Below are 23,846 nucleotides of genomic sequence, written 5' to 3' on the forward strand. Positions count from 1 at the left end.
GGGGGGGGGGGGGGGGGGGGGGAACCACCAAAGAATTTAAGGCTGGAGGAACTGGCTTATGAGGGAAAAATAAACATGAGCAGAGAAAGAATGTTTTTCTGGACCAGAAATGGTGTCCAACTATAATATTTGAAGGCTGTTATACATCAATGGGAGAAATGAATCCTTTAGGATTGCCCAAGAGAATATAGGCTAAAACCTTCCTCTCATTCCCCTCTCTTACCTTAAGTTTATTATCAGAGAAATTTCCCTCATGCTGCTTATCCTCTTACAGGAAGTCAACTGCTTCATACATTTTAAACAAGCCTGGGGCAACTGGGACATGTCTAAAAGCTTTCTGTCCATCTCAAATAGTCTATGAAATAAAGAAGAGCTAGATACATAGTACACTTCCCACTAATGCAGCCTACTGTGAACACGTCACATCTGTCATCTGTCCATACAGTAGTTAAGGCCAATGTCACAGTCCATACTTTAGAGCAGTGAACGACCTGGGATTAATACAATGACCAACTTAAGCCAATCCAGCAGTGGGCTGCCATCAAAGGAGCCTTCCACTCCAATCCTRCCTCAGAGCTCTAGCATTTGTGCAGCCAGGGTGCATACCGAAAAGTAATCATCATTCGCTGCATGCTTAATTTTCAGTCACACAAGTAAACTGAGCCCAATCGGCCTGTGGATACACCATCTCCAGAGCTGACACAAGCAATCAACAAAGCACATAGATGGTGAAGGTGGGGAAGGGGCTAGAACAGCTGTTTGGGTGGTAGCATCATCTTAGAGAAGCTTATAATGAAAATGTTTTAGTGAAACATCATTGAAAGAATGGAGACTTGTGGTTAACATCTTAATTTCTCATATACAATGGTAGTTTAYAATAAAAGATTAAAAGTTCTTTTATGCAGGAAATTTTTCTTAAGTTGCAGTCTGAATAAACTTGCACAGTAACTAAAAGCTATCACATATCTCACTATGCTCTGCTTTGGTAGCAAAGCATGTAACCTTGCTTTCTAATTAAAAAAACAAAAACAAACAAAACACAGCCTAAGTACATTTAACACATCCCTTCCCCTGAAACAAAAAGTTGCATGCACACATCCTGAGACAAGGATGAGGGAAAAGAATGACATGTCACCACAATTAATGATTTAATGAAGTACTGGAAGATATTAGCTACTAGAGTGATAARGGTGGAATAAATACAACAAAAGAATAGCTACAGGCTACATAAATTCCACCACACTCCTATTAGCATAGCTACTATGAAATCTAAGAGCTACTGTTTCTRTTTATGAAAACAGACCTCCATGGACATTGGTAGCAAAGGAGCTGAAGGAACCTTGATGCATGTGTTTTGTTACTCTTATTTTCATGAAGTTTGTGTTTACCTGAGGCAAATACAAGTTTGGGAAATTAATTACATGAGTATTAGCTAAATTGTTCCTTTGTTCCATTCCTTTTCTGATAGAAATCATTCCTGGCTAAAACTGACAACAACAGCATCACTGGATTTATGTGACTTAAACTCCAAATGATACTTTTACTGCTGATAATCTTATCAGTGCAGCTAAGAACAAGATGGGAGGGGTAGAGCAGTTAAGCATTTTTTTATTATTATTATTTTACAAAAAAAGTTTGGGCAAAGAGGCAATCCAAATACAAAGAGGAGTTAAGATGATGTTCTGGCATATTTTCAAAGCAATAACCCCAACTACAAATTTGCTAGTCGGAATATTTACTCAAGAGCTGGCTAAATAAAACATCCCAACTGACAGCCAAACTAGTGCCTGATTTGTAAGCATTATCTCTTTTATAGTACACAAACAGGATATTTAAAATGCCAATATAATACAGAGAAAACTTGTGAGTACAAGTCTGCTATACAAAGAAGGGTGTAGCATGTGCAACTTCTGCAAAGAGCAGAGTGCAACTACCTTTTTCAGTGAGCTGGGCCACCACAGTGTCTTGATTCTTACCAGTGAGGTTGGGCAAGGGAAAATTGCTTTGATGGGCGAGCTGCTGGTTCCACCACTGCTGGGTGGGTTGATCCTTTTCTCCTTCTGGCGCCGGTTACAGAACCAAACGCGGATCACCTCCTTCTCCATGTTTAGCTGGTCAGCTATCATGGTGATCTCCTCCGAGGTAGGCTTTTGGTTCTGAGAGAGAGAGATGGTACTTGAAAAGCTGTGAAATTACCTTCTGAAGTTTTACTTTATAGTATGTGGCTGGAAGGAGCTTTTCTGATTTAGCAAAGGAGATGGACTGCATAGAGAAGCAGGATTTGGTCAGCTTGATGCCTCAGGGACTTCAAAGGCCATTCAAACAATCCTTTCATCCCAGATAAACTCCTCTTCCTGGGTAAAGTTCCAGGTTTGAAGATGCCTATCACTTTACAGACAAGGCATCCTTTTGTCAATTTGGTTGAAAATTTTCAAGATTATTAAACTGAAAAACTGACAATCTTCCCCAATTATGTCTCCTTCCAAGCTCCTTCTCCAAACTCTCTCACTTTACAGGGAATAAGCCTTTTCTTTCCAACGCTTTCTTGCAATTTGCCTTAGACTTTCCCAACATGAGTGCTACTGAATGTGGATGACTTCCGCAGGGTTTCCTAGGGAATTAACCTTTCCTTACTCAAGTTCTGATTCATTTGGTGAGCCAGGAGTCAAAGCCAGTTAAGATGACCATGTCCTTTAGGTGAACTTTGACCAGCGCTCATGTAAATATGAGATATCCAAAATTTCAATAATTTATATGAAGTCCCATCAATGTAAAGCTCTACTCTTTACCTACACTGAAGTGCAGATAYGCCTTCAGGCCAGCAAAGACTTTGCCTCCACTAGGGAGAAGTCTTGATAGGCAATTTATATCTAGAATCTGGTCAGTGGTTCACCAGGGATAGATCATAACAGGCAATTCTGCCCTTTGTTTTCCTGGTTACAGGAACATTACTACCAACAGCAAGCTGTGTTCATTGTAGACAGGTGATGAAGACTGAGCTCACATGCTTGTTTTTGAGAGGAGGGATCTGACTTTTGGAGTTAATCCCTCAAGAAATTCTAGACCTTGATAAGGATATCTTTCTTTTATTATCTCCTGAAAAGGAGGAGGAAAAGAGATTAACTACAGCGGTGGTCAAATAAACCTCAGGTTGTCCTGATCTATAACACAAGACAGGTAGGTTGAGGGGGCTACCTAGAGAGCTACATACAGCTGCAAAAAGTGCCTGACGAGTAACACAAGGCCAGCTAAGAACCTCACATTGTGTATGTTTAGACTGTCACCCCATTTATCCATCCTCAGAAAGGGTACACTTTTTTCTTTTCTTTTTTTTTTTTGATGTGAATAACATCAAACTTTGACCTATTGTTCAGTAACTTGGAACACAAAACCACAGAGACAATGAATTGCAAGATGAGTTGTTTTTTGGGGGAGGGGTTGTTGGGGGGGGTGTTTTTATTAAAATGAAGTAGACACTGATTGTGTGCTTCTTAGCATGGTCTTTGTATTCACCTTCTTTAGTACAAGCATTTTTCTAAGCAGCATAGCAACAGTTTTGTTCTAGGAGATAAGATGTTAAACAAAGCTTCTTCATTTCTTTATAGTTGAGCAGAACAATAGGATCACTGACCTCCAGGAAACTCTTCTCTAAGGCCACACGTATGTTGGTCTCTATGCTGGTGCGTTTCTTCCTCCTACGGTTCAAGCCTTCAATCCCCAGCCCTGGAGAATTCAGGGCACTTGGGCTGGAGAGAGTTGAATCAGAYGAGAGGTTTTCTGAAAGAATAAAATAACACAAATCAGGAGATATTATTTGAATGCAGTGAAGTGTAATGCAACTGTTCACCTCTGCAAGGGATGTTGAAACACACTCTGTATCTATCCCAGATATATACAAAATTCTGAAGCCCACACGTATTAATCCTTGTTATAGCTGAAGCTTGAAACTTAAAAGCTACAAGGAAGCCCAGAGGGCACTCTCTGCTCCTGAATTCTGCCACAATATCGTTTCTATCATACTTCTAACAAAGTTTCTTTCATTCTTACCTCATGCCACCTCGCACTCATTTACTGCAAAATACAGTTTAAATAAAAAGAGCAGTGCCTGATATCCATAAGCCACAGCTATAACCACAGACAATTATAAAAAATCTGAGCAGTCTGAAATTTCTTTTACCTGCTCTGGTGGAAGAGGGAGCTTATAGCCAGCTTCACAATATTCAGCCTCTCCACTCCAGAGTTCTTGGTGGATACTCAATGCTAGGCAGCTCTGCTGAACCACCTGCACAGCTTGCAGCTCCTCCTCAGCTGCAGCAGATCTCTAGCTTTAAACCCCTAATCCTATCTTTCTTGGCTCCACAGAAGAGCAAAGAGGGGATGCATTTTAATCCACTTTCTAGAAGAAGGTGCAGAACAAGCTGCAGCCAGGTTGCAACATGGAATTTAAAAACAAAATGATTAATTATGGCTGCAGAACATTGCAGACCCCTCAGTGCATGGGGATTTGGGAGTGATTACTAGGTGTCACAGTTCACAGCGCTCAGGACCATTCTCATAGGCTCACATGGGCAAGTACATTCAACTCATTATCTTCTAGATTACATATTTTTCAACAATGGCACCCATAAACTTGCTGGATGCCCACTCCATCCCAAAAACCCTGCACAGAACAAGCTGAGTTCCATAACAGCAAACAGTACTGCAACACTCCAATGTAATGTAATGAAAAAGGTCACTGGTAAGTCTTTCCTGCCTGCTTTTACCTAAAAGCTGTTGAATGGAAATTAAGATAGCATGAATCTTTCTTCCAAAAATTTTCGTGACAGTAAATCAGACTCCAAGACAATGGTTCCCAACTTCTAGGCTGTGAGGGACCCTGATGCTGTTTATGGTCCTTATCTTCACTTTCCAGATACAAATATTTCTTCAAGTTAACTGGAAAAGCAAATTATGGCATTCCTTGCAGCATTGTACTAGCCCAGCGTTGCTGTAAGGTTTGGGGACCTCTGTCCTGTGGATTAGATCACTCAGTGAGAAGATCTTGACATTTCCTATCACAGATCCAGATTACCTAAGGATAGCCCTTGTCAGCACAACAGAACGACACTTCTTTGTTTCAACACCACATTCAATTACTTTCAAAACTTCAGGGAATACTGTAGGCATCAGTGTAGAGCTCTATTCATTTTTGGTAAAAATAGAAACGCACACACTGTCCCACATTGTCCCTGCCATCTGTTTGCAGATTCATCAGCTTTATACTATGTACAGCTGTATACTTAAGAGAAAAAAACTGACTGACCAGCACCCTTAAACACTTTGTATCCTAATACCCAGCACCACCATCCAAGCTCCTTTTGCTGATGCAAAAGAAGAACACTAAAAACATTGGCATCATGAATGACTTATCTCCCAGGAAAAAATAATTCTGGAAGAAAAAAAACAAAACCTAACCCACACTGAACTCTTGCTATGGGGAGAAAGAGAGTGTTTACAAGAACTCTTGGAGAGAGATGAAAAGAACACACATAGGGGATGTGGGAGGAGATGAATGCAATAAACTCTGCTTACTGAAACAACAAACCATGCAACCCTCTCTCAGCTACACATCTGAAAAAGAAAGCTAGAAGAGGATTAGAAGTTATATGCATTAACATACATGAAGGAGGAAAACCATGACACACATTATACCTCACCCCATGCAATGATTCAGCCGACTGCAGAACACAGTTCTAAAAGTTTACATTGAAACCATTTCAGATGAATGTGGACATCTGAATGGGGAAGTATGGACACTTATCCCTACACCCTTATTTGTCCCACGGACAGTTACAGAGATCGGTGGCTTCATAAAACCATAAGGGCACAAATGAAGCAGTTAAGGGTTTTTCAGTATTCTACTGATTTTGGTAGGCTGGTGAAGAAATACCCAGACTTATTCACCTGCATCATTGAGCCACTTTTCCAGAAGTGGCTTTAACTTGCACATGTTCTTAAAGCTGAGGTTCAAGGCTTCAAAGCGAGAGATGGTAGTTTGGCTGAAGTCATTTCCATAGAGTTTGCCCATAGCGAGCCCAACATCACCCTGGACAAAGAAAGAGAAAAAAGGGATTCACTAACATAGGTACTTCCAAAGCAAGGAATCCTGTCACATTCTTGTGCTCTCTTAGCGACTCTATTGGTGTGAGTGGGTTTTCAGGTTCACAGAAATTTGCTCAGTGCTAAGAGGATTCATGCTAAAGCAAATAATCATAAAGAAATGTCATCTTTTCAAATCTCAGGCAGTTTAACCAAGTAACTCTTTCCAGGAAAGCCCTGATGCTTTGTCTTCCTAGCATTATCACTAAGCATAACACTCCACTGAATATTATAACTTTTAATTTTTTTAATCGGTTCTTTAAAATAAGTATGGGCCAAGCTCTTTTTAGGAGCAGATTTAAGTATATACATATCTCATAAGTAAAAATGCAGTGTATTTATGCCCTCATATTAGTAGAAAAACGCTCTTGAAAACACGAATGAGGTTTGTCTGCAAACATATATCACATTTAAATAAATGCAAAGGTATTCTTATCTGAACTTTTAGTATCTTCTAAGGTTCAAACCAAACTTCTCCCCACAGATATCCCTTTCAAAGCAGACAAGAAGTTGAACCATTTCAAATAATGATTAACTGTTGCCTTTACTATCATTACCCCTCTGCCAGAATTTACAGATCATCTCTTTACATCTCTTACTACTTTTCCAAATGTTATCTAGCTATCAGACATTCCGCTTATCCTAATAACTATACATGTACCTCCATGTACTTTAAACTAAGGAAGTATCACACTTAAATCTCATTAAAAAAAATCAGTTTTTGATTACGGTTGTTAAAATACATCATGATGTTTTCTAGTTTTCTTTTAACATACAAAGGTCCTGTCCTTGGAAAAAACTGAACAATCTTTGAAGTACGCTATTTTCTCTAAAGTAGCTTAATTTAGAATTTTATTTTTTAAACACAAAACAAGTGATGAAAAGTCCAGAAGAAGAGACTGAAGAGCTTGAGCATAGTTAGTGGAGTTTAATTGCAAATGGGTTAGTTGGACTGTGCATAAAGCTTGCTTTCTTTCCTTTCAGGTCAGACCCACAACCACAGTTTGATACAAGTAACTAACAGCATGCAGAGTGGTCACATCCAAGCAAGCAAGAAGAAAACCTACTGTAAGCTTGGTAAATTGTGCAGGTTGTAAGAAGAAAACAAACTCCCTCCTAGATGCGGACCAGAACAACTGGTTTCTAAGCCTTTCAATCAGAAGAGGAAACAGGTGGAACTCACATTTATACCTCTACGCACATCCCTGGATTCTGCACATTTCAAAACTCATAAATCGTACTAAGAGAAGTAACATGGATGCTTTGGTCGGTTTATGATAAAGAAAACCTGGCTATTTAAACCATTTTAGAGATAAATTGGTTTATGCTTTGGYAGGGAAGAGTTATGACATTTGCTCCAGTCTGCTAACCAAATTTAATTCTGATATTTATGTTGTTCTCACTAACATTTGCCATGTGATTTACAATGAATAGTTAACCATTTATTTGTCAATAGTTTAACTATGCCAAAAGGTGGCAGCACTTCAGTCACAGGCAAAGGAATTTATACATTGGGATGAGAAATGTATGTATTGCAATGGACCACTGAGAGGATGGCTGGAGCAGACAATAAAGACACCTTATACGCATCCGACCTACTTTGTAGGTTGCATGAAGCTCTGGTAATGAATGTAGCTGGTTATAAGGTACATCATAGTTGTGTCTAGAGGTCTGTTAGGAAGTTCAGAAGGACTAATAGAGATAGTATTTTATACGGAGTAACAATAACAGTCTAAAATATTTCTTCACATAGCTTGAGTCTCTACTAACCAGTTAGTCACATATCTGCAGTAGCAGCAAGATGCTGTGTGTTGCTTGTGTTTCTGTATGTCAAACACAGTGACATTTTTAAGGAAAACAAAAGGCCTTAAATCTGTCTCCTCTGGACACTTTTGGGGGTGGGAGGAGAAGATAGAGCTGCTGAAATTCAAAACTTGTCTGTTAACTACATTTTCTCTTGTAAGTGATGTAAGTGATTGGTTTGCAATGCAAACTAGATCTTACAATTATTCTTGAAAGGCAGGGGTGGGGTGGGATAAGTCTGGCGGGTCTGAAACAGCTTACGGTACTACTGGCAAGAAATTTTTGTTATCCTCTGAAAGGCAGTCTAATTATGCAACGATAGGAAACCTAAATATAGAGATCTTTAATTATCACCCAATTATGCAACAAGGTAAAAGTTATTAGAACTGCCTAATTATATATATATGTGCTCAGCGTAAGTAAGGATTGATCAAATGCCATTTGATAGCTTTCTCAAAATTCCCCTTTTTAAGCTCAAAATCAAATGCTGAAATGCAAGCCTGAACAACTGTATTTATTTTTCTTGACCATAAAAATTCACAACAGGGTCAATAAAGAAGGTTTAACACAAAACTTAAAAAGTCTACTTGCTCCATTATAATCGTTTCACAGCAGGGAAGATCAAACATAATAACTAAAGCTCTATATGAACTTCCTCAATCAGGCTATAGGGAAGCTATTGTATTTTACTTTGTTCTGTTCTGCTCTATTCTAGCTTTTGCACATGTCCATCACTGTTGCACTCGTGTACCTCCATCTAGTGGAAAGGAGGGAGGGAAGGAGGCACACATGCCAGCAAAATGCACTTCATTTTACTAAGAACGTTCTGTTCTTGAGTTATAATTAAGAAGCTGCCAGAAACTTTCATTATGAATCCTGATTTTTCAAGCACTTAGAACCTTGCCAGAAAAATAAATCTGACTTCAGCACATACTTTCAGCTAGAGTAGGTTTACCTATTCCAGGGAGCAAAAAAAAATCACATACATTGGACTGACTGCTCTGAGCTCAGACTTTTAAATATCTACTTTGATTTCTGTTTGCTATTTCTTCTAGCAAAACACACTTATGCTTAATACAGGCTGCTGCCAAAATTAATTCTTTATCTGGACAGATTAATTTTGCAGGAAAAAAAAMCATTTCATTTTGATATTAATAAGAAAGGGCTCTTGGATCCAACGGCAGCTCCTTTCAACAGGATAATGGAACATATAACTAACTTGTACTTCTAATTGTACTTCTCATTCAACCATTTTCGCTATGTTCAAGATTACTTTTCTTCAGCTTTATGGGTACTTCTGAGCTTTTAAACAAAACAAACCACAACGCCAGTTCACTTCTGAAAGGAACAAACTTCGAGGTGATAGTCCTTTCAGCTTTTGTTTAGCATCCTTAGCAAAAGCATTAAATACAGAAATCATTGATTTTTAATAGGAAAATACCCTTGAGGGAGAAAACTCCTTCGACATGCAAAGTAACTTCACAGTTGTGACATACTTTTTAAACAGTTAATTGTGCTGCATGATTTTTGGAATATTGTACTTCTGAAGGCGGCTTTCAAGTGTTTTGTCCCATTCATTTTAAATCCTATAGAATGAACAGTGTACATGCAATGACATTTGGAGCTGGTAAATGCATGTACCTGCTGGGAAAATGGCTATAGTTTAAAACCAACAGGGAAGTAAGATATYGGATGTACAGCATTTCTGCTATGTCTTAGAAATCCCCTACATAAAGGACAGAGGACCCTATTTAAGACGGTACTCCTAGGAAAAGACAGAATTGGAGTCTCCCTCCAGACTTGAAAGATGAGGCCTCCGATTCCACACTGGCAGGCACCAAGGTACTCAGTCTCACCTGAGTGAATCCAAGTTTGATCCGTCTTTGTTTGAAAGTCTTGGCAAACTGCTCAAGCTCCTCAAGGTCACTGGGCTCCTCCAAGCTGGGAGTGTCGATTCGCTTTGGTGTTGACTGGCTCTGTGGAAGTGGCTGAATGGGGGTTGCTGCTATTGTGCGTGTTGGGGTTGCTGGCTATAGAGATAAAGACCAAGGAAAAGATGAAAATCAGACTTAAAAGAATAATCAACAAAAATAAAACTTAGAAAAGGTATGTGAGGCTTCTGTGAGAAAGATCAATGAATTCAACACTTCCAGCAATCTGAACGTTCCTCTGATTTATTTACATTCCTCTCAAGAATGAGCTATCACAATGCAGAAAACTGTATTAGTATGACAGCCTTTTAAAGACTCCGTCAGAACCAATTAAAGAAAAGTAAGAGATGTTCTGTGCAGCAGGTTACCAATGACTTGCACTTGCTGCAGAAGCTGCTCAAAGAAAGGCTGAGAATTCCTACTTGGTATAATTCTATCATTTATAAAGATAGCTTGGCCTTCATTCCCTTTCAGTCATTTTTAAATGGAATTTACTGCTTGCGTGAGGTGGCAGATTGTCATCAGCCCGAAAAATTCAAGTTCTCTATTTAATCTTGGAACAGCAAGCACGTACAGGGGCAGCAAACATGGCAAGTTTCCCCTAATGCTACCTCCTGTGACTGACTCAACTCTTCCAGAGAGAAAAATAGATCACTCCTAATGCTGTTGAAACTTGCAACAGAAAGGGTGACTGTAATCGTGATATGAGAAATTAAGCAAAGGCAACCTGCAGAAAATTATTTCTTTCAGGTCTCCCCCTCCCCCCCCAATAAATGGCTAATTTTCAATGAAGTCAGCACGAGGCTTATTGTTACTGAACATTTTGCTCTGCTCTGCATCAACAATAAGAATCTGAAAAAATCTGAGCATCATGAAAAATATCCACAGGTGAACAAAATACATTAAGATCTGGCATTAACCAGTTCAGGTTTTATATACAATGGGAACATTGGAAACACGTTTTGAATTAGGCGCAATACATGAATTGAGATGCAGAGACAAATCTTTTGCTCTAGCTAAATTCTATTCAGTTCAGCTGAAGGGCTTAAGCAAAGGTGACTTCATGCTTTTAAGTCCCATGCCCAATTCTGAAACTATACACTCCTTCAACACAAATAAGAACAGCCTCAAATCTACGCAACACTATAGTAGCTTGCAGTACACATATAGCTGTTCTAAAACAAATGCCCCATACATAGCCGAGTCTTTACGTAGCTCCTTAAGATGGTTTTCTCCTGGCTTAGCACAGCAGTATTTTGCAGTGCACAGCAGATGGTAAAGGGAGGTCAGGATCTATAATTCCATTATTTGAGAAATAATGTGATCATATATGATCTTTCTAGGATTGCAAATATATGTGTCACACTATAAAGGTTTTTAATATTTTAAAATTTACATTAAATGTAGTGGGCAATTACTGCAATATGTCTTTACTGACTTCACCCCTTTTATATAATTCATTTTCTTTTTGTGGCTTTAATACATTTTTTAATCTAAATATAACCTTTAGTAAGGAGTCCTGCTGCTAACTGAGGTATGAACTACAGAGATGAGACAATTTCCATTTTCCATGAATGGTGCATGAAAAATACTACATGTGGTATAATAAAAAATGTTGTTTTCTAAGGCTGATAAACTCAGGCTTCTTACTACAGACTAAAAATTTCTTATACGTAACCAAATTGGCAGGAAGATACTACATGGTATTTGACAAACAGTGTGCAGTCATGTAACTAAACCATACAGTAAAACATAGAACGAAGCAAAATTAAATTTGCAGGCACATGCAACCTTAAAATTGCTTTTCTTACAGTCTGAAAGCTTAATAATAGAGCTTTAATATTTTAACGTGTTTCTAACAGAATATTTTAATGCATTTCTAACATTCTCCTCACTCTCAAAGAAGGTAACTAATAAGACTGGCAAAGACTTAGCAAAGTATCAAAATAACCAGGCTAAAATACAGACCGATTCCCACTGCAATCTAAGCCTCCCTTCCCCCCAAAACAACAAAAAACCCATCTAGTCAGCAATTCTCTTTGAACTTTTTGCTCCTCTGAAATTCACAAGTTTATATATTGTCCAAGAAAACCTTACAAGAAAGCAAATGCTCCCCTAGTCCCATTAGCTCAGGAGAGAGCATGAAAATTTTCAGCTAAAAATAAAGCTTAGAAAGTTAAGTGCATGAAAAAAGGCACCCTAGAATGGAAACTTAAAAAAATGAAAAGTTCCGGTTATTTCAGCTYTACACTGAATCTATCTAAAAAGACAAACTCCCTAATATAGCTATAATATCTATTCCTGTGACTGACACGAAGTGTCCCTTCACTTGCAATAATTCAAATCCCCCAAAGCAACGAATAAACTGTAGAAATAAGCCTGACCTGCGAGGCAAGGGTGATGCTTGGCTGAGACTGCAGGAGGTTGGCTTGGCTTTGCTGAGGTAGTTGCGTTAAGAGATTCTGCGCTTGCAGGAGACCTGGAAAGAGAAGAGAGGGGTTTTAGTTTGTCATTTAAAAACACTAAAACATGAAATGAGGTGAAAGAAGGTTCTTGACAAATAATGAAGTTACGAGACATTTGAGAGGCAAGCTTTTATTTTATCCCTGCATAGACATCTCCAGGCTTAGGCTTTTCAGTCCAAAACTCCCCTGCATTTTCCTAAAGTACAGAGGGTGACAGAAAGGGCAAAGAGAAAAGCCTGTACTACTCTCTGTAGAAAGAGTTTGCAATGATCCAGGTTATCCCCATCTTGTGCACAGGAATCATTTATTGCCCTTTTCAGCTTACAGACTTTGGGTATGCTTCTTCCAGTAACCAAGAGCTGACCAAGAATTAGGGAGCCATACAGAAGAGAAGAGATCTGTGACAACTATCTGCTAACCAAAGCCACAAAGTTAGTTCCTTGCTCACTCTTCTTCCTCTCCACATCACCCCATGCCAGCTGCTCTACAATTGTTCACTGTACAATTGTTTTACCGTTGAAGGCAACTTTCTCTAGCAGACTTAAGTAGACAGCACCAGAAGACAAAAGAAGCCCAGATAACCTCCTCCTGGCTGAAATAAGGAAGGAATCTTTTGGAAGAGTAATTAGATCTTAAATTTTAGATAAGCACCAAGCACTGTTTAAATTGCACAAATAAGGTAAGCATTACAATGAATACATGAAAAACCCACTATCATGAAAAGAATGACAGGATTAAAGAACAATTGGGGCTGGTGCAACCAATACAGATTCCAAATTAAAAACATTAAATAAGGAACATATCACTTCTGGCAGTCAGTGATTCTATGCATATACACAACATGCTGTCATTCTAAAAATAATTTTTCTAACAGTCCACTACTCGTATGGTTTATTAAATCGCTCAGGAAACTGAGAAACATGCGTGTATATTTAGTTCTTTAACCAGAAGTTTTGGGKTTTTTTTTTTGCATTTCTAATAGTAAAATATATACTTTTAAGGGCTAAGAATCTGGACAAAGATACACCTACAGCTAGTCACCTCCCTCAATCTGATTGTACGTAATGTTACTGTTATTCTTTATGTCACTTCTAACCACACCTACCAACTTCCTCTGTAATAATTTGAGGCACTGACTAATTAAAACTACATTTAAAAGGTGTCTTCAAGATTCCAAGTTTCTACAAGCTGGTGAGAAGACTGTGGCCGCCCAGCAGACAGAACACAAGTAAGCAGCCACATAAGGAAAATTCTGCAATTTCAATTCAGCATAGTCTGTTCTGGCTCATCAGCAGTTGATCAATCAGCACACGCCACTCAAGACCAGTTACCTCTTACCACAACACAGTCAGGGGACACAGCAGTTTAGGACTTGATGACTATTAAATGAAAAACTGAATGTTTTATGAGATTAAGGTCACAGGAGACATAAAAACTGGAATTACCATGGGGYAGGAAGGACAAAGTCATATCCTTGATGTGGGATACACAATCACAAAACAGCAGGCTTCACTAATATTGCTGTTACGGTTTTGTTTTGTTTTTAAATACAAAGTGTTGAATAAGTATTTTAGAATAAAATGTATTGCTAACAAAATACTTAAGACCTACAGAATAAAGCCAGCTGCTTATGCAAAATAATAGTACAGCACAGACAACAGCTATGTAAATTTGCTTTGTACCACATAACATTTCAGCTGTGTTTTTGAAAAGCCACAGTGAGAGAATGGATCAGCTTAAGGAACTTCTGAGACAGCTACCTACTACTAGTTGCATGGTGTTTTTGCAGTGCAGATGTTTGTTCACTAGAAAGATGACATCAGGTGCCCTAATTTAATTGCTAATTAATGAATAGTCACCTCTAAATGAAGAGCTTTTGACCTTTGTTTAGTGGCAGTGAATTCTGACAACCTGAAATAGAAAGGTCTAAACTGYCACAGTGATGCTATAGAGTGGCTGACCAGCAACGAAACAAGAAACAGGTAGCTTACAGTGACCACATCTGACCTCTAATCCACCTGTAACAGCACTGATCACAAGTTGCTGACTCATCTTAGGACTATAACCAGAGTAATTAGAACTGTCCTTTTGTGACTTCTTGTCCTCAAAGAAATCCCAGTGGATGATTTTCTGGCAATAACATTTCCACTGAAGCGCATGAGATGACTACATTCTTCCTCATTTTGTTCTCACTTGTATATTCTGAAGTAATTAGCACAGAAGGACAACATAAAATATTCTGAACATGCTTCATATACTCAGTTTTTATATCATTTTATCCTACCTCAGAAATGCTGTTACAAGGTCTCTCAGGCAGAAACTGGAGAAAGAACAAGTTAGTTGAAGATCAACCTAAGGATGACGGAAGTAATAATGAGGCGATGGGGAAAGCAGCTGAACCGTTCTGGCAAAGCATGCATCCTTTCCTTTGAGTTAAGAGTCTCTTCAGATACTTTTCAGGCATACACTATTTGTATCTTGYTGATTCCTTGGGTGGGCAGCTGCAGTTTTGCCTTTCTCAGATACGACTTCTACTAGCATTAACTTCAGCTTTGTTTTTCTGAGATCAGGCTACTGCTCCCTACTTCAGTCTGGGATAACTTCAGTGAATCAAGTTATAGGGCAAGTAGCACAGCCTTTTAAATACAATGAAAGTCCAAAACCACACCTTTTAGGCAACTGTTATGAATGATTCAAACTTTCCTGGTTCCTCAGGGACTGATATTGGTGCCAATACCATTTAGCTTCTTTATTTGCATTATAGATGATGGGACAGAATGTCCTCTCAGCAAGTCTGCAGACAATACCAAATGGGGGGGAGCAGTCAACAGGCTGGAGGTCAGGGCCCAGACAGGCTGGAAAAAAGGGAACCTCATGAAGATCARTGAGGGAAAACACAGTCTGGCACGTAGGCTGGAATAACCTCCATGCAGCTGTAGAGGCTGGACCCTGGCTAGCTAGAAAGCAGCTTTGCAGAAAAGGACCTGGGAATCCTGAAGGACAAGTTGAACATCAGTCAGCAGCGTAACCTTACAGTGAAGAAGGCCGAACACATCCTAGGCTGTATAAGCAAGACACAGCCAGCAAGTTGGGAGAAGTGATCCCTCCCCTCTATTTGGCACTTGTCAGATCAGCGTTGGGCTTCACAGTACAAGACACACGCTGACATTCTTGAATAAGTACAGTGAAAGCCCACCAACATGGCTAGTGGGCTGGCACACACAAAGAAGGAAAGGGTAAGAGGGCTGCATTTGTTCAGCCTTAAGAAAGAAGGCTAAGCAGAGATCTTAGTGCTGTCTTCAACTACCTGATAAGAGGTGTAAAAAAGACAGAGATAGACTCTTCTTGAGCGTGTGCAGTGATTAGAAGCAACAGACAGGCTGTAATGTGGAAAATTCCAACCAGATATAAGGAAACAAATTTTTTATCATGAGAGTAGTTGAATTTTGGAGCAGGTACCCAGAGAGGCTGCAGAGTCTCCAACCTTGGAGATGCTCAGAACACACAGCACACTGCTGTAATTGAAATTGCTTTGAGGAAGATTATTATAACCTCTAGAAGTCCCTTCCACCCTACATGATTCCTTCATTCTATAAAAATTAGCATTGTACTTGCCTACTTAATTCTATAGAGGTAGTACTTCTGACCTGCTGCTTTGGGTACTAAGAGCCCAGTGGTATCATTGCTTCTATAGTAATAATGGCAAATAGAGCACCTTTACAAAGCTCCAGAAGAATGGTACCTCCAGTGCTGAGGTAGATAAGGATTTATGCAAGAAAACTGTGATGTTTTAGAGGTATTTAGTATTTTTTAATAGTTAAAATAAATGCATCTACCATAGTCTGGGACTTTTCCTGCAATGTCTAAGCCTAGTATGAATTAATGGCCTAAGGCAAAAACTCTTCCTGCCAGCCAACAGTTCCCAAGGAATGATCTGGGGATTCAGTTGTTACTGTCTAAAATTAAACAAAGGATAAAACAAACATTCAAGTGATTTTTTCAAGATTTTTTTCAGCATAACTTTTTAAAAGTTGGCCCAGAAGCACAATACATAATTCATCCCTAACTGATCTCCCRAAAGAGTGACATTTTTCATCTAAAAAGAACTTGACTGCTTTTTCTGTGCCAAAGCTGTTCATCATCTCGCAGTCGTATCCTGGAAGCTAGCTTCCAAGGCAGAACCATTACAATGTTGCAATTTGATTAACTGGAAAATAAGGAGGAGGAGAAGGAAGCAGGAAGAGTATCATATCACGTACTACGTACAGTGTCATTTGATCAACTTTGTTGATTGCTGTTGATGCAAAGAAACCACTGAGCACTTTGGCGTACCTCATTTTATCTAATCCAGATCTTCCAAAATAGGCAGAGTTGAAATTAGATTGGGAGCCAACAAAGGAGAGAAAGTACTAATCTGATGCATTCCTACAAGTCTGTTCCACTGAGATACTAAATCGCTGCATGCTGCTGCACCTTTTGCAGTATGCAGGTACCCTTCAAGATCAGTTCAAGAACATGATGCAAATATGCTGTTTTGAAGAGTAACCTAATCAATGATCCCTATAAAGATGCAGCCACACTACTGTGATGAAAGTCAACACTTTCACCCATTGATACTGTTTGGGTGCTCAGAAGCAAAGACTTGATTTCAAAGAGAACACTAAAYGTAAAGCACTTAATTCATAACTTGGTAACAGGCATTTACAGGATAGGGGAAGAGTCACCATTTAAGTCTCTTCTTCCAAATTCTCTTTCATTACATTTTAAGCTTTCCTATCTTATTTGGGAAATGAGTTTGATTCAGCTACATTTTATTCAACTGCTGTGACAGCAAATATGCTGTCATTAAGAGCCCCTTGAGAATGAAGAGCTGGGTCTCCTCCTGTGCATATTGAGGGCACCCAGCGCCTGTAGATATTACTCACTTCAGCTGGTTGATGTAGCATACTATTAATAAAATTGGAAGGAGCTGTGTTATGGCAGTGCATGTATACTGTCTCAGATGAGACAAACAGTTGTCCATTATAAATCTGATGCATCTGAGAAGAAATAGAGGCAACTTCAAGCATCTTCCTTTATCCTCAAACTGGGTGTTGCCAGCAGTATTAGCACCAATGTTTCAACTTTATTTATTCATTTTTAAAGTTTTTGTGKKTTTTTTTTTAAATGATACAAATAAAGTCTTAAAGTCTGTAGGACAACTCTAGAAAGAAGAAAACAGGATTTGACTGGGCCTGCTACCATCATCACAGGTATTTTTACATGAGAAAAGGAAGTCATAAACAAGACCTTTAATAATAAACAGCAATATTTTGAGAATGGGCCCAGATATAATGTTTAAAGCTAATCAGTAGCTTGTCCACATTTGCCTTTGAATATGTAGTTCAGGCTTTATAACCACAGTAAGTTCTGTTTCTAAACCAGCTCTCTTTACCACAATGCAGTTTCTTCTTACATATTAACAACTTTTGTTTACAGGATTAATTTAAATGAAATGTAGCACCATTTCTCTTCTCCACTCAGACTTTTATCAACATTTTCTATTGGCAGTATCTTCTGAGTAAAAAGACAAAAGGTCATCTAAGTGTACTATTAAAAAAAAAAACTACAGTAAAGGATGTTGCACTGATGATTCTAGAGACAGACCCATTACTTCACAGAACACATACAGGAGATACAAAAAATAGTATAAGGTGCTACCTTCTTGCCTGTGACTAAGTATAACATAGGGACAACAACTGCTGTGAATAAGAAAGTATTCCAGATTTCTGTTTCCACTCAATCTTCTGTTTGTCTGCTGAGGTTTGAAACAATTGCTTCAGTTATGATGTTACCTATTACAAGCCATGAAAAACAGAAACCTTACGATTTGTTTCATATAAGCCACTGGGTAATCAGAAATCACATGGAAAAGATGACTACATTAGACATATGCCAGTGAATTTATGGAGAGAATTTCACATCTGCTGTGATCTACAGTATATGTTGAAGAAAGATATCATAGAAAAACAAAAAAAAAGATCATGGATTCATATTTTAGGTATCAATTTTTCCTAACATTTTTCAAAAGTTGGATCTTATGAAGACTTAAGCCAAGAGGTTCAAACCCTTCCAAGAATCTAAATGTGGTTGCTGATGACTGCAATGCTCTGCCCCCCATCACCTCCAAGTACAAGCATGTCTTCCATGATCYGGCTTAGAGAAATCATTCTTTGCTCTCGTTTCCCTCCACGCTTGTTTTTGACACAAGAGAATAGTGTTCCTCATGTACATTGACTATGTGATATGTACAAAATACGTAGTACAGTCTCTAAAGCAATAGATTTCTTTAAGAATAGGTAGCATATAAATCTGATTTTTCATTTTAGTAACTAATCGGGTACATATATAAAAAGCTGTATGCAGTACTGATGAGGCATCCAAAAGGTGAATTAAGAAAGTTAAAGAAAGCTCAATGTCAGTTTCTTCAGAATATTTTTTCGTTTATGAAGTTGACTAGTGGAGCAATAGGACAAGAACAATASAGAAAATTCAGCTGAACAGCAATGACAAAAAAAACACGCACTCTCTCAAGCTCTCTCTCATAATTGATAACATACTGTTCAAGATCTTCTAATAATAACCATGAAATACTGCAGAAAGCCAGACCAGAAAGTGAGATAAGGAGTATTATGACATACATGTTGCTTTATCATTGAGTGCTCATGAAGAAAATTAGATCCATTCAAGCATTTCAGTTTGGAAGGTTGTCACACACTAATGGCTGATTGTCAGAACACAAAATATAAATCTTTCTGCATTTTTGAGCTATTTAATTGTCCAGGCTGCACACTGCCAGTAAAACATGGTGTTTCCACGTATCCTGCGTCACTGATGACAGCAATATGCAGCCAAGACTAAACTGCAGTCAAGAAATCATTTTCAGAGCAGCCTCCTGAAAAAGGTACTATGAAAACATCTTCTGGTAGTTATTCTACTTCAGAAGATTTTAAAACAAACCCTTCCTTCCCAATTTTATTCCTTTTTATATAGCAAGCAATTCATTTTGAGAGGTGAATAAAATTGGTTTCAGTTAGCTTCCTTCCTTTGTGAATCAACTTCAGAGACATTTTAGAAAACCAGCAGAAGTTCTCTGAATACGGTAGGCAGACATGAATGCTGATTGGTGAGAATTTTTTAAAACAATGCTTTTGTGCTTGCTGTTTCCTTAAAAATAATAAAAAAAGACTTTAAAGAATCCAGATATTGGCAAAGCATGACGTCTTACCAAAAAAATCCAAACAAACAAAAAAACCCCCCAAACCCGTAAAGCTTATAAATTCTGCTTCACTTCAAGAGACACATACATAACTAAGTTTCAGAGAATAGTCCATCGGTCATTCTCTACCAGTGGTAGTATAAAATCTCTCCTAAATCAAGTACTATTGAAGACAGCTAATTTTGACTAACCCTTGACTCAAATAGGAGAGCATTAAGACAGTGAGAGAGCTGTAGCGCAGTGGAAAGTGAGCTCTATCCAGATTGTAGCATACAAGAACGAACGGTGCAAGACAAAGTTTAAAGTTACGAAAGAAAATGAGGTGCAAAGAGCTGCTTTATAGGACAGCCAGGCTCTGGAGGTCTCCTCAAGCATAACAGGATATGCCTCCTCAGCGACAACCTTTGGATTACCAGACCTGAACAACTGAGGAGAGTTCATGTAGAAGAGAAGGGAAAACAAGACCATTGGAATGTATCAGCATAAGAGGCCACAGCCAAATGCAGTTGCCCGAGGCATCAAAAAATGGGGTGCAACCAGTCCTGTGATGTATTGCAATCTGAATGCAGTAGTTCTTAAAGCAAAGCTCCTGTACATAATTTTAACTGGTCTAGCATTATGTCCTACTACTGCCTTGATTTACCTTTAACATGTAAGCCATACTCAGTATATCATAAAAATAATCTTCCCAAGTGGTGGTGTACAAAATCAAGCATTCTAGCCCTTCTCCCAAGGTACAATTCTAACTTCAATTTATGACAACATTCACTGTACTCTCTTTAGACCTAAAGACTTTTCTTGTCTCCCACAGGGCTCTGATTTTGTAATCTTTTTTCCAGTCTTATAATTTTATAGTCCTTTTAGCATAGACCTAAACCAGAAGGCCCATACTCCCTCCAAGTCTCTGCCTCCTGGGACTCTGCCTATGAGTTCTGGAGAGTTGTCTTCTCCAAGTTCTCTTTCTGTCAGGCTTACATCCAGAGAGCCTGACCCAGAAATTTGGCTGCTGCAGTATTTCCCAAGATGCCTTTCTGCTAACACACACTCCCACCATATGATCTCTGGATTGATCCTCCTTGAGAACTGAGCTACACACACACTTTGATAAGGCTGAGGTCTAACACCCAGAAAGGGCCAGCCTCACCTGTTAGAGTTCCCTAATTGCAATACTGCTATTTGTCCTGTGGAACATCAACAGTTAGAGAAGGCACAAGAACCAGCTCAACTCCACCTTTTCCTCTAAACAGCTATGTCTGATTTTCCCCTCACCCCTGGTAAAGTACACTTACCCTGCTGCCCCTGCGGTGTTTGTGAGATGATGAACTGTGCTGGCTGCAAGTTGGTTGTTGGATGCACCAACACAAACTGTTGCAGGTTGAGATTCTGCTGCTGAAGCTGCTGCAAGTGCTGCAAATCCTTAAGGGGAAAAGAATAAAAAAAAGAAAGCGCATGTGTTAGACATTTAAGYCAGTCATGATTCCTAAAGTAACTAGATTTCCCATCAACCAGCTGCATTCTAGCATTCAGAGATAGAAGTGGATCTCAAATACAGAAGTCCTGCTACTGAATATATGCTGGTAATATGAATTTCACTGTTCTTCATAAAACCAAACAGGCATTCCTTAACAAATATCCCAGTGAAGTATTTCTTCTAAAAACAGAAACAACACATCCCCCCTCCCAAAAAAACCCCAAACCCCCAAAAACCTACCACCCACAGAAGTTGTCAAATGCTTAGACTTATCAGCACTTGCATTTCTCTAACTTATTATTTGAGGATGCARCTGTGCCACAAGAATTCATTGTTGATAAATCAAGTGTCTTCCTAGTTTTTTTTGCCCTCTGGCTGCTGAGGTCAAATTTTGGGAAGTAGCTAACTCAAAAGGTAAACAAACATATTTGAATACTTTTGAAATAAATTACAATAAGCATAGTGAGCACGGCTCTAATTAAGGTTAAAAGAAAAAACAMCAAACACTGAGCTATTCTAGTGCCCTACTTTTACCTATTTAAACCATTCAGAACTAGTAATTTTCTATAATGAAATGATTGGTCTCTACACAGATGCTAATCTTTGAGAAACTGAATCACCATGAAAAACGCTTTGACTTGCTGCTTATTTGGAGAATGAAAACACACAGAACTGATTTAGAAAATTGCCCAAAACCTAGCCTTTCTTTTTTCCTCTCTTGTCCCAACAGGACAGCAATAAGAGGAACTGAAATTTGAAGCACAATGCAAAGCCAGACAACTTACCAGTGGTAATCTATGAAAACTGTGTATACGCATATGCACGTGCAGCATCTCTCTGAGAGGACAGCATTGCAAAATACCTGCCCTTAAGGAGGTGYATAAAACTCAAAGCATTTCCCATAGCTATAACCTCCTATTAAACAAAAACAAACAAACAAAAAAMCCCCAAATCCTACAAAGCTTTCATTACTCCCTGAAACACGAGGGACTGTTTGCAGATGGGTATTCTCTTTTGGGTTCAACCGTGTCAGAAGACAACGTTAACAATGCCAGCCCGCTCCTACGCCAGTGCTCAGGCTGATTGCTTGAATGGAGCTGCTCACCTTAGCATACTTCCTAACATATTTCTATTTAAGTGAGTCAGATTAACAAAGACTTGCTATTTAAGGCCTGTAAACTAACCCCCGCTCATTTTGACTGATGCAGGTTACTGAGCACTCACACAAGCTGCTCGGCCAGCAGATGTGAAAGTCCATTAACTGCCAGCAATGGAGATGGTGATGAATAGTCAAGACAGACTGACAAGGATAACATTTTATTTAAGCAATGCAGCCATTCTCTGAATAAATCTGTCTATACTCTTATATTATTTTAAAATTGTTAAAAGTATGACCTAACAGTTGTATCAACAATATTTTTCTGGGAGAAGCAGCGGGTGCCAAGAGGAAGACAAGGGAAGAGAAATAAGAGTTCATTGATTTATGAAACCATAGAGAGACATTATAAGAAAATGAATACTTAACCTGCATTACAAAGACACTGGCCATCAATCACTTAGTCAACTCGGTCATGTCAAGTCAAAAGCACGCAGTGTAATAACATGGTAGACAGACACCAGATGGCATTGGCCAAGCAATGCCCTTTTAGAAATGGAAACTTCGATTTTACAAAATAATGTCAAAACACCCCCCAGTGCACAAGAGTGTTTTTAAAATCGATATTATCATTTGCTTTCAGAAAATTCTAGAAGTACTGCAGCCATTCCTACCAAACCTAGGCCAATTTTCTTCCCAAAACAAGAGATATGCTTGCTCCAGTTGTTTCCAGGCGTTCCATCTTTTTTCTGACTTTATGTAAGAAAGTTATATCGGCCAATACTGCTAGTAAAAGCTAGTCTTATTTCTTGAGCCCAATGTGACAGGGACCTCCACTCATTTATTCACTGACTTTCAATACTATCTCATCACAGACTGAGTGGACCCCATCACAGAGAGACTCATAATGAATTGGCTGTGAGGACTAGATGCAATGGAAGAAAGAGAAAGAGCAGGGGAAGGTGACTAGGGCCGAGAACACTGAGTGGAAGAAAAAGAAATGGAGAGAGGCTGAATAATGAAAATACAGGTGGATAAGAGAAAAAGCAGAATCCCAAAAGGTGGAGTTAGGAAGAAATTTCTGAAGGAAAAAAGAAGGATGAACAGAAAGATAAATAGGGTGAGGGCCTCCCCCACAAAAAGCTAACAAATGAAACCCCCCCACCAAAAGATCTCAGATGATGTGGGAAGGATTGCAGCAGATGGAGTTATGTACAAGAAAGAGTACAAAGAAACAGGATAGGGCAGATAACTGCTTTTGAGGACCGAAGGAGAGTTTTTTGTTCAAGACTCTAGTACTCATAAGGCAGGGTCTCCAGCTAAGACGTGGCAACTCTTGTTGCCACAATCTTGCACTTCAACATGAGAAAACTGTTTTTAAATCACGGCCTCAGTATAACTGGCACAAGCAATCTAATTCTCTGCATCCGCCTTGGCAAACAATATCTTGGCTGAGTCTTGTTTAAATACAGAAATATAACTCTAATGCAAAATGGAAATGATACCTCCAAGGCTAATTACTCTTAAAGAGTACTATCAGCCCCTCAGATTCATCTGAAATCCAACTTTATCTCTACCTTGGGAAAGCTTTATTATTTAGTTAATTGTAGCACTACAATAAATCTCTGAATAGCAACCATGCAAACAGCTCCTGACTCAATTTTCCTTTGCTGATCTTGTTTTT

The 23,846-nt window shown here is 38.8% G+C and overlaps 1 protein-coding gene across 9 annotated transcripts in view; it reads right to left on the bottom strand.

The window, feature by feature from the left end:
• POU2F1 (POU class 2 homeobox 1) overlaps positions 1 to 23,846 on the bottom strand; it is a 119,620-nt gene that overhangs the window by 17,611 nt on the left and 78,163 nt on the right. For 7 of the 9 annotated variants that reach the window (XR_003256274.1, XR_003256273.1, XR_003256272.1 and 4 more), the window contains 6 exons: positions 20,885 to 21,011; positions 12,257 to 12,351; positions 9,798 to 9,971; positions 5,944 to 6,085; positions 3,632 to 3,777; positions 1,935 to 2,156 (listed from right to left, as the gene is read on the bottom strand). Coding sequence is in view for 6 of the 9 variants with exons in the window: in XM_026083385.1 (XP_025939170.1) it covers positions 1,935 to 2,156; positions 3,632 to 3,777; positions 5,944 to 6,085; positions 9,798 to 9,971; positions 12,257 to 12,351; positions 20,885 to 21,011 (906 nt within the window). In the remaining 3 variants the exon portion in view is untranslated. The remainder of the gene's footprint in view (positions 1 to 1,934; positions 2,157 to 3,631; positions 3,778 to 5,943; positions 6,086 to 9,797; positions 9,972 to 12,256; positions 12,352 to 20,884; positions 21,012 to 23,846) is intronic. The other 2 variants (XM_026083389.1, XM_026083387.1) reach the window with 1 other exon arrangement.

The sequence above is a fragment of the Apteryx rowi genome, unplaced genomic scaffold (genome assembly GCF_003343035.1).
Source record: "Apteryx rowi isolate R43461 unplaced genomic scaffold, aptRow1 scaffold_60, whole genome shotgun sequence".
Taxonomy (NCBI): domain Eukaryota; kingdom Metazoa; phylum Chordata; class Aves; order Apterygiformes; family Apterygidae; genus Apteryx; species Apteryx rowi.